This window comes from Epinephelus fuscoguttatus, linkage group LG3, assembly GCF_011397635.1.
Source record: "Epinephelus fuscoguttatus linkage group LG3, E.fuscoguttatus.final_Chr_v1".
In the NCBI taxonomy this organism is placed as follows: Eukaryota; Metazoa; Chordata; class Actinopteri; order Perciformes; family Serranidae; genus Epinephelus; species Epinephelus fuscoguttatus.
The window spans coordinates 15,807,381-15,825,065 of NC_064754.1; the positions used below are offsets into that span (position 1 = coordinate 15,807,381).

The following is a 17,685-nucleotide window of genomic DNA, read 5'->3' on the forward strand; positions in this document are numbered from 1 at the left end:
ACAGATGATATGATAGTATCACCCCCAATGAAATATAGGTGGAGGGTCTCTTTAAGCAGCACACTTACTTTATTCCTCATTGCGGTTCAACGTCTGCAACATTAAAAAAAATTACTTTAACTAGGGACTTTCTCTGTATGCATTCAAAGTCAATGCGTGTCTACTTTATAGGCCAAAACAGTAAGAGATGGTGGACGAGAGAGAGGCAAACAAAACAAGGCAGACAAGTGAAAGTAAAAGAACAGGGGAGACAGAGAAGGCATTAGGACGAGATAACTGAAGTGAAAAAAGGACAGAGTGAAGGTGTGGAACAGAGGTTGGGGCACATTAGGAAGGGAATATGAGAAACAACCGGGAGAATGAAGATAAGAGGAAGGCAAAAAGACCAAGGAAAACAAAGGGAGACCACAACAAGGGGGAAAGGGAAAAGACAAGCCCAGATAAACACAGATAAAGTGGCTTTAGTTGGGAGGAAAACTCAAGAGTTGGTGAGGTAATGGGGTGAGATGTGGCCGGCGAGAAAAAAAAGGGAACAAGGGAAAGACAGACACATGAAGGATGCAATAAATGAGAGAGGACTTCACTCCGGGGAGGCATACGAAGGGAAAGGGGGGGGTGATTCAGATACAGAGAGATGGAGACAGAGAGCGTGAGAGGGAGTGTGAAGAGGCAGAGTGACAGAAAGAGAAAAAAGAGGGAGGAAGCTGCAAGGAAGCAGAGTGAGTGATGTCCAGAAGGAGCACAGTACTGCAGTCTTCTCTCTGGTGTGGCCTTGATGGGACTATAACATGCCAGCAGCTACGGTATACCATTTACACACGCAAGCTCATTTTACATCTTAATTCACTTCCTCTCATCCTCCGACGGCCTTCATCTCCGAAGTGTTGCATGTATTTAATTTGCGCAAAATACTGATAAATTAATTGCAACATTCAGAGCGAAGCTTTAACCGTAACCCTGGGTTTTTGTATCACTTTGCTGTCAGCCATGGTCATTAAGAAGCAGTCGTATACATTCAAGGCTAAAAAGGATTATTTCTCTTGGTAAGGGAAAATGATGTGTCCATGTACAGTACATGCACACGTGGTGCTTTTGCCTTACATATTACCCTTGACCAGCATGATAATAACATATAGCAGGGAGGCACATCAAGACTGACTGTCACAGTCAGAAACTAATGTGATTCAGTCCCAGTTCTCCGAGTGCAATCCTTTTCATCTGCTCAGAATCCTCACGTTATTTAAGGCTAACATGGAGGTCAAGGCTTTCTGCTACTGTCCACGAAGCACAGACTGTAGAACACACCTGACGATTACACAGACTCTGTACCGAAGCCTGATAGCTGAATATTTAAAGATTCTCACTGCTGAAGGACAAGAGCTTTTTTTTAATTAAAACTAATGGATGGTAAAATAGAAAGAAGCATCCAGGGTCTCATGAGCATATACCCAAACTTATTCTTTCTTTTATGTTTCAAAATCAGGAATAATGTCCGCCCTTCTCCTGATTTAATTATTAACAATGTATTTTATCATAATCCTACATGCATTTTTCAATTTAGCGCCGCATATTTTCTGTAAGATTAACATTTCACTGTATGACTGTCTATTTGCTCAATATAATACACAGAGTATGCACAAGGATTCCTCATAGTGCTGCGTTCAAATGGAGTTGTGTTTACCTTGTTCAAGAGAAGAGTCCATATGAACGCCCTTTTGTTGTGGTAATCACAACCTTGTAAGTGGAAAGGTTCTGAGAGCTCAGAGTTAACGAGTTTGTGTTCAACTCTTCTCCTTGTCATAAGCACAAGCTAGCAAGTTTCAATCGAACGCAGCATAAAGCCTGATTCATGGACGGACGTGCAATACTTCTGATGAATGTTGCTCGACAGAAATGGTGTATTTGCTACAGTATAAAGTGTCACGTGACACTTTCCTGTCATGTTGCATACCAGGAGAATTTTGTTATGTTGTGGATGTCATATTTTGTCACACAGTGCGACTGGTAGTGTTACATCGCCATGGAGAAAATAGTTTTAAATCCACACCGCGAGGACAGAGGCCAGCCTATTATACATCTATAGACCAGCCAAGCTGCCGTCACCAGGCTGGCTGACAGCAGACATTTACTGGACCAAAACAGTTTTCATGCCAGTGCCTTGGGAGCAAATCAACAGTGTTATTATTTACTAATTCATGATATTATTTCCCAGCCCATTGTAACAAGTGAGGAGAATCTGCTGCTCACAGAGTCAGAGCTGATCAATCAATGCAGGCATGGTTAATAAATCAAAAACACATTTACAGTGGGATATTTGTCTGTGCAAATTACTCTTTACTAAACATGACAGAAACAGACTTGTAGTGTAAAAAAGGGCTTTCACCAAAGCATAAAATGGAAACATTGCGTTGTTCTTTAGTTTCGTTGAGCGACATTCTTCAAAAGTGTTGGAGCATTTAACCAATGACAATACTTTGTTATGCTCTAAACATAGCCATATTTTTCACTGGTAGTAGTGCCCAATCGTTCCTTTTAAGCTTGAAATGACAATATGGATGATTTTTTCGTAGATTTATTCTGTTAAACTCTTTAGAAATGTTTCTCAATACATCTCTTTAGCTTGTTATGTGTTCAATTACCTTAAAGATCACACAAAATAAAACAAAGGATAAAGGGGCATCCATTGCCAGAAATGGAATGTAATATTCAAAACTGTGTAGTCATTAATCTATGATCACCTGAAGCTAAGAATCACCTGAATCTAAAGCCCCTTTTACACTGCCAAATTTTCCGCGAATGTTGGGCCGCATTGCCGGCAAGCTGCGAGTGTTTACACACACAGAGCTGGATTGGCGAGTTGATCCGAGGTGCCCAATTTTCCGCCTCGTAGGGTAGTCATATTGGCAGAACCCTTTTAGTTTAAACAGACTGAGGCAGCCTTCCGCAACGGGAGGGGCTGTTGATGACTTGTGGGAGCAGCTGTTGATGACGCCGCACGTGCGACCCACTGGTGGTGGATAAACAGGAAACAGCTGATAGCAGGAATTAGCGAGCAGCTAGTAGCAAGAGGGAAACGCAAACCTGACAGACACTGTAAAGATGAGCAACTGGGGAGACAAGGAATTGCACACCCTCCTTGCCCTCGTAAACGAAGAGGCCATTAACCGTCAGATGACAGGGACGGTGAAGAACGGGTCGACTAATGAGAGAATCGCCGAAGGACTGAGCAGCTGCGGTTTCCTTCCCACGTCACTGTTTATGTCACACGCTGAGCTACACGTTTTGTTACTTGCTCACACCCCCCATTGCCCCGAAAAGGTGCATTCTGTATAAACAAAAGTAGGTGGACGGCATTTTGCTGCACTCCCCGATTTTGTTTTTATACTGCCAATGCTGAAAGAAGACCGACTGGGCTTTACTGCACATTTGCACAATTCCTATCTAAAAAGGGCTTAAAAATCACCTGAAACTAGGAATGTCATGACCCTATATCTTCTTCCCTCTCCTCCAGGGAATCTGCCATGATGTTTTTACAGTAGCCCAGAATGTACAAACCAAACACTGGCTCGAGATAGGACCATTCGCGTTTCGCACCCTCCGGTTCCCCACTGGTTAACACCATTAGCACTGTCTGCACTGTTACAATTGTTTAGCACTGTTTATGGAGTTAGCACCATTAGCTGCTACCCGCCAGCTCAGCCACCGCCATGTTGAGAGCCATGTGTGAACAACGTATACGCATAAGCAACGTACAAGCACTTTTATACAGGACACATTTGCCCCCATTACCGTTTTAGCTCATTTCGCAGCTCAATACTGAACCACTTTTAGAACGAGTGGTACCCATGAATCATACGCACGCATACACATGTGGAAATAGAGCCCAGGTTGAAAAATACCGAAGTTGTCCTTTAAGTCTCTCATATGGGTCATGTTTCATCATCAACATCAAAGGTTTCCAGGAACTGTAGTTCTCCTACACGCTTGGCACATAGGACAAGTGTGAGTTCTACAACCTCACCACTAGGTGCCACTAAATCCCATTGATGCTTTAACCAGCTAGCTGCTAACTTTGTTTGGTGCCATTTACTGCTTTATAAATGCTTTATCATTGAAAACAGTTTCCTGCTGCAGTGGGAACATTTAATGACTTTGGAGTTTATGGCACAGAAAACAAAACACGACTAAAAAGAGGCCAGACAGAAGAGCTGAGGGGAATTATAAAGCAGGTGATAATTTTCTGTGAGTTTGTCACCGCGAGCGATGCCTGATTTGATCCATTGTATAAAATATTGATTAGTGCCGCTTTAACCTTTCAAGACTAATGGTCATCTGCTATTATGTTGTTCTATTACTGAGTGTTTCATTTGCTGCACAGCCCAGGGGGACCAACCCTTTGACCAGAATGGTGAGCACAAAGTCACACTGCATTTCTTGGATCCCCAGCTGTCTTTTTTGCTGGCATGAAAACAAAGGCAACAGACGACAGTTCAGTCCTGTACGTCTCATACTCTATTGTTGTCCTTCTCTTTATTTCAACTCTATTTGTCTCCATTTATGATCCATACAGTCATTCAAAAACATCTCACTGTGTATTTATCCACTTAGTGGCTTCATTTTCCCTGGCGGTCATGCCAAATTGTGTGAAAGGATTCAATGTTTTTTGGGGCCTTGATTGTGGCTCTATCGCCACCAGTTGACATTGTGTCTCATAAACAGCTCTTGCCAATTGACAAAGTAATTGCTCAGCTGTTGACATGTTACTGAGAGGCTTAATCACTTCTAGATAATGATCAGTTCCAGCTGCCATTTTGGTGTCGACTATCCTGACATTTGTTTGCAGACTACTAAAAGCTTGTTTTCAGTTGTGTGTGAGTCTGTCAATACTGGAGTACCATGACATTTTGCAATCAAAGAGGCACTGAGAGCTCTTTTGTTCAGAATGGAGCGAACAAAGCGGACGTCTTTGAAATTGTTTGAGCGAAAATACAAAGTGTCTGAGGAGCTGCATTTGAGAAGTTTGGATTCAAGTTTAAGTCTTTTGTTTTGCATTGATCAGTTACTTTGATGGCACTCTAGCTTCTGAATAGAGTGAAATGAATTATGAAGCAGGATTAATGAACAGAATTATATAAATGTGGCACAGGGGGAAACTTTGTTAATTTGATTAATATAAGGCTAGCATTTTGTCCCTTTTGTGTTTCAACTTCAAACTTTTACTTGAATGTGTCTGAAATCATTGCCAATGCTGCGTAAGCTTTTGCATTTAATCCATTCATCTACAGCTATTCACAGAAAGCAGCTTTAATTGAATGACCTTCCGATGCTGCCCTCTTCGGCTATACCTCACATTGAAGGTGACCGCTCCTCAGGTCACGATCACAACTAAACCACTGTCCTGCAAACAGAGCACTTAAACATTGTTCTCAAATAAGTCAGTAGCACTGTCATTAGCAAACTATGAGCTAAAGCAGTATTCAAAACTGCGTCTGGCACTCTGACTTGGTCTTTGAGGACAGGGGGACATTTAGTTATGCTAATAATGTGTTTTCACCACAGTTGGTTAATTGCTGAGGCAACAAGGCTAATGCAAGTGCAATGTGACTGACATTTGGATTCAATAATTGGAATAATAAAATGATAAAGTCATCGGGGGATTCAGAAGGGGAGAGTGCACTTGAAATACAGACACCCTGTCATCCTTTTTTTTATTAAGTATGCAGCAGTTTTGTCCTTCCATTACACCCGCTGTCTGCTGAACAAAGGCCATGAGCAGATGCGAGCAAACATGTAAATAAACAGTAAGAGTATTTTCCTGGTGTTTCTTCAAATCCCCAAGCCTTTTTCATTCAGGTCCGTGGCTTAATGCATTAAATATTCTCGAGAGAAGGCTTTTAAGGTTGGCTGAAAAGATATTTTTGAGACACATTTATAAGATTTTCTTAAGAAGCATTTGAGGGGACAAAAGTAGTTTCTGTGTTTTTTCAGCGGGTGTCCTGGTTGTTCAATGTACAATTTCAAATTCAGACTGTCATGTGGGGATGGGAGGACTACTCGTGTCTGTGTGTCTGTGTGTGTCACCCCCAAGCAGACGAGACCACACATCTCTGACAGCACGGAGCCCGTAGGAGCGCACACGCTCTCTCTCTCTCTCTCTCTCTCTCTCTCTCTCTCTCTCTCTCTGAGACATCCTCATTTCTACAGTGGCACGGCATGCACATATGCGCTTACGACAAATATTTACTCAAAAACATACAAACATACATGCAAACATCCGTTTTTTCTGTGTGTCGCAGCGGCATGGCAACAATCCATTTTCATCTTATTCAACATTACCCTCTCCCTGGCGCTGCAAATCTTGCTTGGCCTGAAACATATGTTCACAGTCTTAGTAGGAGGATCCCTTGGGCGTGTGGCACATATTCCTACAAGAACCATCCATGGGTCCCTGGTGAGCGGCTGGCTTGTTTAAAGGGCTTGCGGGGATAGTGAGGCTCAGCCAGAGGTGGAAAGGTCCTGGAAGTCCGCAGGCCTCAGAGCTTCACAAGGACATGAGTACTTGGGGAGGGCGGGGATGCCAGGACAGTGGTTCTTTTCCAATCTGTACACTGATTCAGTTTTTTTCCCATCTAGCCGTGATTGCTGATGCCTGTCAGAAGAGTCATGGCCACACCTCCTGCATCCCCTCCCAGCCTGGTGACTCAAGTCAAGCTTGTCGGGTTGCTTTAAACAAGCATAAGATTGTTGCAGGCAGAGAAATGCTAACGAGAGACGTAGATGCTAATGAGGAAGAGCAGCAGTCATTTAGGCAGGGAAGGAAAACAGCTCAGCAAACAACACATGGACTGATGGATGAAAATAGCATCTATTATGTAAAAGGACGTTTCCCCCGGTGAGCTCAGGTCAAGTATGTGATAAATGCTAAATAATTGCATGTGAACGCTTTCCTGTGTTTTCACATTTGCTAAACTAATTTTTTCACACACCTCTGACTGCGTTCTGTGACCCAGAGGCGAATATCAGTCATGGGTGTTACCAGATGGTTAATTGTAATAAATAGTGTATTTATTTTCACCCCAGTTAAATGTATTACCTCTCATCTCTGTTGCAACCACACCCCCAGCTGTCTCTCTGTGCAACAAAGTTGCACTGGAGAGTGGAGGATCACAGCTGACCACTGATCCTGTCATGGCAGACTTGGCCTTCATGTCTTGTTATTTGCTCTGAGGACTTGCGCAGTGCTTATCAAAGTGCCCCGCCTGCTGATTATCTCTCCAAAAGAGCAGAGACCAAAGCTGTGAACACAGAGACTGTTGGATCAGGCCTTTCCACAGGGGTGAGGACTAAGTTTCAAAGTGGCATACACAGCTTTGGTTACACAATACTAATTATGCCAAGCATTACCTACCAACATGGAAATCCATTACTCCAAGAGCCCTGTATTCCTAACTGGTGCTGGATAAAATAAAGTTTGTTTTTAATGCAATTATTTTGTCACAGGCCTTAAAGCTACAGTTGGTAACTTCTATAAAAACAACTTTTTGTCATGCTTACTAAAACTTTATCCAGACAGTAATATATGAGACAGGTAATCTATGATTTTTTTTTTTAATCTACGGCTGGTGAGGGGTGATAGGTGATAGATTACGAGCAGTGATTGACATGATTGACAGCTGCAATAGAGACTTCAAAGCTCTGATTGGTTGTTTGGTTCAGCCTGTGGTGATTCTTGCAAATGCCATTAGAAGCACTACGAGGAGCAGACTATTTGTCTTATGTGCTACTGTGTGAATAAAGTGACAATTTATGCAATACTGATGTTTAAAAAAACAATTTAGCCAGTAGCTGTTTCCAACGTTTTTATATTGTTGTTTATATTGATTCTGATGTTATTTACTCCGCCTTTTGTGCAAGGGAAACACAGAAATCTACACTTTGAAAAATAACCGAAAGTAATAAAGCCCCTCATTACACTACCTTTGTATGAGCACAAATACAATCATACAAATTTATGAAACAATGTTTAATAGAACGTTTATACATTAAAATAATGATTTAAAAACTGCTTTAAAAGCCTTTATAATATAAAACAATGCATCATAATCCCCTCATCTGAATTTATTTAGGTTTCTCACCAAAATGATACCTTTTACAAGATTACAATGAATATTTGATGAGAACTTTAAAACTAACCTTCACCCAATTCTTGTGTTTACTGAATACACCTTGGAGGCATCATCCCAGTGCCACCCCTGTGAGCTGTTAGCTGCAGCCACCAGCTGCCTACAGCTAGCATGGTGAGCTCTCCTGTTACCGATTTTAACATGGTTTTGTTGTTCACATTGAATGTAGCATAATCAAAGACACAATAGTGTCCTCTGACGCAACAATAGTGAGTTTATGCAGTGCTCACATCCCGGGGTGTTACGGGAAAGATCTCTGTTAGTCTCAAACACGTTTTACCCAGAGGATCAGACGCCAGCTGCTACTCGCCCTCTCATCACACAACAGTAAAATCACAGAGACTGAATGCAAAACAGTCATTGTATTCTTCTTGTGGCCTACGTGTTCATTAATTTCAAGTTTGTGGCAGTTAGTCTGGAGCCCTGGATTTTAGCCTGTGCAAAATTGATGTGACACAACAGAAAGACATCAGCCACTGCCATAAGATGTGTACATAACACGCCCCTACAAACCGCACCCACCACTGCTACAAGAAAAACCATACAACACTCTGAGGCTATCTAATGTTACACTGTAGTAAATAAATGAGACTAAATGTGCCAAAAATTCACTTTACAATTCATGATACATGAAGACATAATTAACTTTTTTAAAAGGGCACTGTGTAGGAATTTCTCCCATCTAGTGTTGAGATCGTATATTGCATTCAAACGGAATTCACACTCCAGCGCCTCACTGTTTCCAACGCGTATTACAACAATGGTAGCTGCTGTGTACCAAAAAGCTATGATAACATTGATGAAACCATGTCATCCAATACTTCATGGAGTATTCATTCAGGCTCCTACACAGACACACGTGACGCGAGTTGACAAACCCCCTCCTCACCGTGCTGGCTGTGTTTACAATGTAGGACTGTTGGAGCGGGTGTAAATTGAAACAAACCAATCATGTCTTGTCTTTTGACAACTGACAAGTGGCTCAACCTCACACACCTCATCCCTCTCCTCACAACACTGCATCGCGACCAGCGCCGCTAACAGCACTATCACTATGTTAGCGGTGCTGGTCACTAACAGCTGTTAGCCGCTGTTAGCTGTGATTCTCCTGCAGCAGCTCTCTCCACCTGGAAAAGCTACCCCGATGTTGGCCCTCATTTTCTGAAATCGCCGGTCACGTTGCCTTTTTGCCTTTTTTCAAATGCACCAGCACTTGTGACTAGCCTGCTTGCTGCTGCTTTTCGTCACCCTATCTGTAGGCGGAAACTGGAAACCGACAAGTGAAAACGCGAAAGGCGATTCCGTAATTCTCAAGTATGTCCCTATACGTACCTGTATTTTCAAGATGGCGCACGCACATGATGAGACACCGGTCGCAATGTATATGTAAATGAGAATTTCGGAGCTTACTTAGATACGCTGATGGAGGTAAGTACACATGTGCTAGGACACACTTTTGACTGTAAAATTTGTTTGTCTCAAAGAACAACTGAAATTGTTACACATAGTGCCTTTAAGTAGCGAGATGTAAACCTTCCCCATTACCCTTAACTGCCTGTCTTTCAACACAATAATTAATAGCGAAGTTAGCTAATTACTATATCACTACAGTTTTTTGCACTTTTTGATTGACATAGAGAAAACAAAATTGTTTTATTTTTATTGTGCTTGATGGCATGTGGTTGATTAAACTAGAAAACAAGACTGACAGTTTAGGCAGGCGGGTTACAAGTGCAAAAATTGTCCGGCAAAAAAAAAAGTGGCAAATATGTCCAAATATAGAATTATAGGAACTTCAAAATGTACAGTAAATGATCTATCTGTTAAACTAATCTGCAGGTCCTTCACATGTTTTACTGTGCAGAAGGAAATGGTCAGTTTGTATTAACTCCAACAAACTTGCTACAGTTTTAAATTTGTGAAGCCTGTCATGTAAAATGGGCATTTTGGGGCCTTTTTGGTAGGTTATATGGGATTGAAATATATACAGTAGTAATGTTCAGCTCTACCCATATAAACCACCATACTTAAAGAGACAGAGCCTTCCATTTCATTTTTCAGGTCTGGGCTTCTGTGGCAGCAGACTCAGTTTGGTATCAGAAGGATGTCCTTCTCTATAGCCACGTCCTCCAGCTCTTCCTGGGGGATCACAGGCTAGACAGGATATGTAATCGCTCCAGCTTGTTCTGGGTCTGCCTCGGGGTTTCCTCCCAGTTGGTCGTGTAAGGAATATCATCACAGGGAGTCCAGGAGGCATCCTGATCAGATGCTAAAAGAACTCCTTCCAGATGTCTGCACTCTCCCCTTGCCTTTAAATTAATTGTTTGATGTGTTGGGAAATACGCTCATTCACCTTTTTGCTGAGAAGTCATGTGCCAGACTATGTCTTGGCAGGCTGCAGCAACTTCCCGCTGGTTGCCTGGCAACCTCACAGTGAGGGCAAGACTTCAGGCGGTCGCAATTGTACGAACTTAAGAAATAAAATATAACCTATTAATTAGTGAGATTCAGAGGTGCTGGTAGGTGGAATGTTCACTGTTGGACAGAGCCAGGTTAGCTGTTTTTCCTATTTCTAGTTTTTGTGCTAAGCTAAGTTTACCATCTGCTGGCTGTGGCATTGCATCAAGTGTACAGAAATATGAGGTATATTAATCTTCTTATCAAACTGTTAGCAAAAAGGTGAATAAGAGTACATTCCCAAATGTCACACTATTGCTTTAAGGGTGAGTCCAGACACCCTGTAGAGAAAACTCCTTTTGGCTGCTTGTATTTGTGATCTCATTATTTCGGTCATTACTCGAAGCTCATGACACTAGGTGCAGGTTGGAAAGGTAAAAGTTGGAAAGTAGGTCAGCTGGTATCCAGAAATTCAGGATCAGCTCTCTCATCGCAACACCAGTCCAGTATAGTGTCCGCATGATGCGGCACAAACCCATCTGCTGATCATGTGCTCCATCTTACTGTCACCTCAGAACAAGACCCTGCTATACTTCTCCATTACAACTCCATCACTCAGGGAAGATTTAAATTCTTGTTCTAAATTCTTGTTTTAGACCAGGCTGATAAGGAGCAGTTGAACAAATGTGTCATTCTTTGGTTGATGTAAGTTAATATTCTGCTGCTGTGAAAAGTAGCACCCCTAGAAGTTTTACCTAGGGGTGTCCACTGTGGATGGGGTCACTGAAAATCTTGAGGTTTCACACCAAGACCAAAAGCAATGACTGAATTTCAGGGATTCATCCATCCATTTTCATCCGCTTATCCGGGGCTGGGTCGCAGGGGCAGCAGGCTGAGCAAAGCATCCCAGACATCCCTCACTCCAGAAACGCTTTCCAGGGTTCCTGGGGGACCCCAAGGCGTTCCCAGGCCAGATGAGATATATTATCTCTCCAGCATGTTTTGGGTCTGCCCTGGGGCCTCGTACTAGTGGGACATACCTGGAACAACTCCCAATGGGCGGCACCCAGGAGGATCATGATCAGATACCCAAACCACCTCAACTGACCCCTTTGGACGTGAAGGGGTAGCGGCTCTACTCAAAGCTCCCTCCAGATGTCCGAGCTCCTTACCCTATCTCTGAGGCTGAGCCCAGCCACCCCACTGAGGGAACTCATTTCGGCTGCTTGTATCTGCCATCTCATTCTTTCGTGCACTACCCAGAGTCCATAGGTGAGGGTTGGGACGTAGATGGACTACGTATGTAGTTTTTCAAATAGGCTGGTTGTCCTTTTCCTTGAAATACTTTGAATAGTTTAGTTTAAAGGTATACATTGATGCAAGGATGACTGCCATGATGTAAGGAAAATGAAACTTTCACCAGGGACAAACCTTCTAAAGTTTAAGAGAGATTCATCGGTACCAGTGGAACCCATTATCATTCAGATATATATTTAGAGGTGAGAGTTTAAGGGACCCCTTTGAAAAGGGCAGTGCCAGTTCCCTCGTCGAAATATAGCCTAACATTTGGATATTATCATTATTTAGCCCTTGCCCGACAAGCTATGCAAACAAGGTACCAATGGATGCCTTTGGTTTTCTAGTTTCAAATAATACCTCTACATCTACGCTAGCATAAGAAATGAGAATGGCACAGCCATTTAAAGACAGAAATGTCTGCCTCAATTTCTTTCCCCCAGGGGACTGAAGAATTCACTATTTAATTTGAATACCTTATACAAAGACTGTAATGATAAAATTCCCTCTCTTTACAGGTGATCCTGATTCTAACCAAGCTGTACGACTTTCATATTGGCAGTGTCACTGAGAGCACTCTTTGGAGGTGAGTACAAAGGAGATTTTTATTCATGAAATATTTACAAGTAGGTGTCTTTGATTCCTGTAATGCTGCTCATGTGTCAAAGGGTAGAATTAGCCTTGATCCGCAATGATCCTGTGATTAGCTTGATTTTTCAGCTAATTGACCAGTCAGTTTGATATATTTTCCAGTGACTGACAACTAACATAATCAGACTTGGCTTACTGTGGTAAACCCTTAAAAACAAATGCCAGGGCTTCCTCATCTCTGTTTTGCCCACACATTGTCTTGTGCAACTTTGAAGCATCATTGTCTTTTCCCACCTGTCTAAAATCACTATGTGTCTCTTTCTCACCCGCCCCACTGGTGCTGTGAACACTGTGTTCTGGTGTCATGCATGGTCAGACAGGGCACTCAGTGTGGAGGATGCTGTTTGCCATGCTCTTGTTCTGGCGTATTATCTGATGTACTCCCCTTCCTCGCCCCTCCTGGGAATAAAATAAACACACACACACACACACACACACACACACACATGCACTCACTCACACTGCTTCAACAACAAGGATGCTTATAAAGAGTAAAAATACACTAGAAAAGGGATGGGTAAAACATTTCTCTGATTGGCAGCGTGTAAACCATTTACAAAGTGTGGACTGTGTAACATGAATACAGTCATTTCTTTGTCTGAGTTTTAGGATGGTGCCACACACATGACACACATGAGGACCTGTGTGAATTTTCCACAGCAGATATTATTTATTTTTTGTCTATTCAAGAAATTACCCACAAATGCTATACGAATTATTATTTTATTTATCTGTTTTTATTTATGTATGCCTTTTAGAGAGATACTCAGAAGGTGTCTTTTTTACTAGCCTTTCCGAATCCAACATTACAGAAGCAAAAGTGTAAGGAATTGATTAAGTGGTGTGTTTATCTTTTTTAATATAAGCTTGTTAGAATGTCTGCCAGACTATCAGTAACTAACAGTTACTACTGTCTAAACAACATTATATTTGATTGGTCCCACTTTCCCACTGGACAAAAACCCAATAACTCTCAATAAAATCTGGTTTTCATATTTGACAAATGATTCTGCAGTAGTCAAGGGTATTTGTCAGCTCTAGCTCCAGTCGGCAGCGATGGAAATAGTGGGTGGAAGCGCTAATTTTATCCCCTTTCCCAGCGCAATGTGATGGCATACTGCCACAAAATACCATCTGTCTCCATCCAAGCAGCACTCGAATATTGATCAAAATTAGTCAGCATGGAGTTTGAGAGAGAGATTGAACAGGTAAGAGTTAAGAAGTAACCACTGTAACATTTTCACTGGCCTCCATGCTGCTTTCTACTGTTTACTAACTTGTGTACTGGCCTGGTAATGATGCCAAACATGACACTGCAGGGAAAAAAATATAAATAAATAAAACTTTCTACTGACAAGGAGAAGGCAGTCTATCCTTACTGGTTAGAAGGGTTAAAAGTAACCATCAATAAAATTACATGTAAGAGAGAAAGCTGAGGTTGAGAGACTGAGGCAGATGTGCTGCATTTATTTTTTGGGAGAAAAATAGAGTGAGAGTGGCTTGTTTGTTTACTACTCAAAAACATTCAGTCCCATCTTTTCTCGATTCAGTTCAAATTTGCTTTTTGACTAGCCCTCCTCTCCAATGATGCCGCTCTGTACTTGAGTATGAAATTACTGGTTCAAACCCCAGCAGCTCTATTTGCCTAAGAGAAAGGAACAGTATTGCATCTGTACAACTTTTTTTTTTTTCACTTTGAGATTTTTGAGACGGCAGTTCTTTAAAGCACAAAACATTTGCACTTCTCAAGTTTCTTACTCTGCCCAGCTTGAAGCTGTAGCTTGACAATGATAAGCTGTACCAAAGTGACTGCTAGCCATTTTTGACATTTAGACAGCTACTGTGTAATTTGGACCCCGAGGCAAAAGCAGCGTATGTTTTGGTATTTGAACAAGTGCAAAGAAAATGCAGTCCCCTGATATTCTGCGGTGAGACAGAACACAGCTGCTTTAGCTGCAGACACTGTGGATAATAAAATAGTCTGGGTATACTTCTTTAATAATTAAATGATTGTTTTGTAAAAAGCCTCTGTGATCTGCATTTCTAAAGCGTTTCTGTCTTTTCAAACTCTAGTTACTTTTTCTCTCTCATTTATCCCATTATGCAACTAAGTAAACTTTAGAAAATGGGATCCTACAGTTTCTGTAGTTGTAGTCAAAGATGAAATTCTTTCATTTTGATGATCCCTTTGGTTCCTGTTGCATAAACACCCCAGACATAACCCCCATCATCACAACCACCACAGATGGCAGAGAGAGAAAAAATCTAATGTCGCCTAAAGGAGAGGTTAAAACCACCTGAATGGAGCTGGAATAAACTTGTGCCAGAAGAAACATAGGTTCCTCTCAGCACAAGATGCATTTAGGCCCATTGAAAACCAAGTCCTGGTCGTCAAACTGCATTATGTTACTTAATACTTAATGATCTCGGCATCAGACATGTGTCTCCTTCACCAGTAACCATGGTAAAAACTGCGTTTTGATTCCAGTGGTGAATGTTGGCTGGAAATATTTTAACGCTACCTCATTAGATTTTGAATGTACAGGTTTATTGAATTTAATAAGGCTACAATGAAAGGCCATGAGGGCCTAAAAATATTTAACTTTTGTATGAGAAAGGTAGTATTCAGTTTCAGAGTCAGGAAAGGCACAAAGACTAGCTTGAATGTTTTGCTTTCAGAATAAAAGTTAAAAAAAAAAAAAATCATATCCCAATTCAGTAAAAACAGTAAGGAAATGTCCTTTCATAGCATGTTGTTATCCAGTTATGTTTGGTAGAAATGGCTCTGCTCTTTGAGGAAGCTCTCAAAGAATCAATGAAGCAATAAGGAATAAGGACTACCCTTTAACAAATATACGTGGACATTATATTTAAGTTAAATTAATAAAACTCCAAACTTATCCCATAAGGAGGAGGCTTGGGTGGAGAGACCTGTCGCAGCAAACTGCATTCACACATTGGATGTATTAAGGAGAACTGGATACTTTCAAAGATGGCTACCCATTCAGTCCAAGTCTCTGCTGCACTCGAATCCTTCATCAACCAAGCTGCTGACTTCCTGTTGGCTGTGTGCAAATGCAAATAGGATAAAATCATTTAATCATACAACTCCTCAAGACTTTCCAAATGATATTGGACCAAATGGATCAAGTTCTGATTATGCAAAAAAGCTATTTAATCATTGAGCCATCATTGTCATTGACAAAGTCAGTTGCTTTAAACTCTGCAGCTTCCCTTACTGGAAACAGAAAATCGTGATAATTAAAAAGTAATTTCATTTTTGGCTGTCAAAAAAAATGTGTCTGCTGTTTTACAGCTGCTCCTTTTCTTATGATTGTGCAGGAGTAAAATACTGTTTGGGGGCTAATGTGCTGCACTTGATGAATGCGAAGGTTGCACTACGCCAAAATTGCTTCAAAGCCAAACTCCATTCCAGAGGGCTTTACCATTCCTGTAAAATTTGCCTAAAACACCATCCAAGGCATATCCAAAGTATATCTAAAGCTGTTCTTGAAGTATTTGGAGTAGCTTACATGCACATACATGGTCTCTTTTGAAAGGTAACACTCTGAAGTTTTTTCCCCCAGCAGTCAGGATCACTAATAGAAGTCTGAACACACTGACATAGAAAGTTTTCATCCCTCTTATCTTGAAAACAAATGCCTGCAGATGATAGCTGGGACTTATTACCTAGAAAACATAATGGGGCCATAGCATAAGCTTTACCTAGCCCTAATCTCTCAAGACAGATTCTGCAATTTACACTGTAGAATGTCAATGGGGGGGGGCTTTGAGTCTGAACGATGCTGCGCTTTAGCCAATCACAATGGAGGGGGCGTGGCCGAGACGTGCAGGTGTCCCCAGGAAATGTGTACCTACAGAAACAGCAAGCTCTGCGTCCATAGTGACTGCTCCACCCAAAACGCTGTCTCATCAACGTGGAGGGAAAAAAAAAAAAAAAATTCCAGCGGATGTCTTAGTTACAACATGATTGAGCAAACTGGAGTAGTTTCATGTCGTATCCGTCAACGGGAGGCTTTTAACAGATGACGTCCTGATGTTAGCTTTGCTAACTGTCCCTGCCCCTGATGTCTAGCTGCTTTCTAGACATCGTGATTTCCCATAACTGAATAAATACCACACATAGCAACACAAAACTGCTTTGCTAGCTCAATCATGTTGTAACTAAGATATCCGCCGGAAAAAATATTTTATTCACGGACCGTTTATTGAGTTATTACCTTATTTTTATACAGTCTATGGTTATTATAGACACTGCTAACGGCTAACGTTAACAGCTAACCGTTAGCCCAGCTAATCTACGATAACCATGTTAATTACAAAACACACAGAAATAGTAACATTTGTTCAGTCATTGTGTTTATAGACTTAACAAACATCAGATTAGTCTACACAGTGATATAGTGACATGAAAAATGTGATATATAGCTAAACTCTGATGGTTTTCTACCCGAAGTATTTGTGAACAACGCGGCGATTCCCTGGGGGCATTGCCGGAAGTGAAGGCCGTGAGCGATCGCCAAGGCCCCTGCACTTCCGTTAGTCGAAAAACTCCGGGCTATGCCTCCAGACGTAAAGGAAGAAAAAAAAAATTTTCTTTTTTTTACCAATGGATTTCCAGATTGACCTAGTCCAAACTTACAGTAGATATCAATACCACATATAGTGAATATTTTGCACATTTTTGTCTGGATATTTCGAGGCTTTCTCCAAAAAAGAAAAAAAAAAGATTAAAACAATCCTAAATGTATGATCAAGAGTAAAATACTAAATGAAAACAATAGAAATGTTTACTGAGGACCTTACTGTACATATTTTCTTTTTAGAAAGTCTAATTTAATAAGGAAAACTGGATGTTTCCATGAAGACAATATATTTTAATGGTCTATGTTGAAATCTAGCCCCTCAAGCTGCAGCCCAGTCATCAGTATAACCACTTGCTAGTGGCTGGATTGCTGGGGAAGAAAAGAGAGCAGGCCTTTTATTTCAACACAGGCTGTTGTTGGCTATTGTAGGCTGCGGACAGGACCTTGAAGCTCCTAATGGGTCAAGGGAGATGTCCATAAAAAAAAATTAAAGTGCAGCAGCTATTTCTGCACTGGGGCTTTATATTATGGGAGTTATTGTTTAGATTATG

General features: G+C 41.4%; 1 protein-coding gene across 1 annotated transcript in view; it reads left to right on the top strand.

Moving 5' to 3' along the window:
• sorcs3 (sortilin related VPS10 domain containing receptor 3) overlaps positions 1 to 17,685 on the top strand; it is a 314,383-nt gene that overhangs the window by 105,773 nt on the left and 190,925 nt on the right. Inside the window, exon 2 of the mRNA XM_049571881.1 lies at positions 12,395 to 12,462. Coding sequence (XP_049427838.1) covers positions 12,395 to 12,462 — 68 coding nt within the window. The remainder of the gene's footprint in view (positions 1 to 12,394; positions 12,463 to 17,685) is intronic.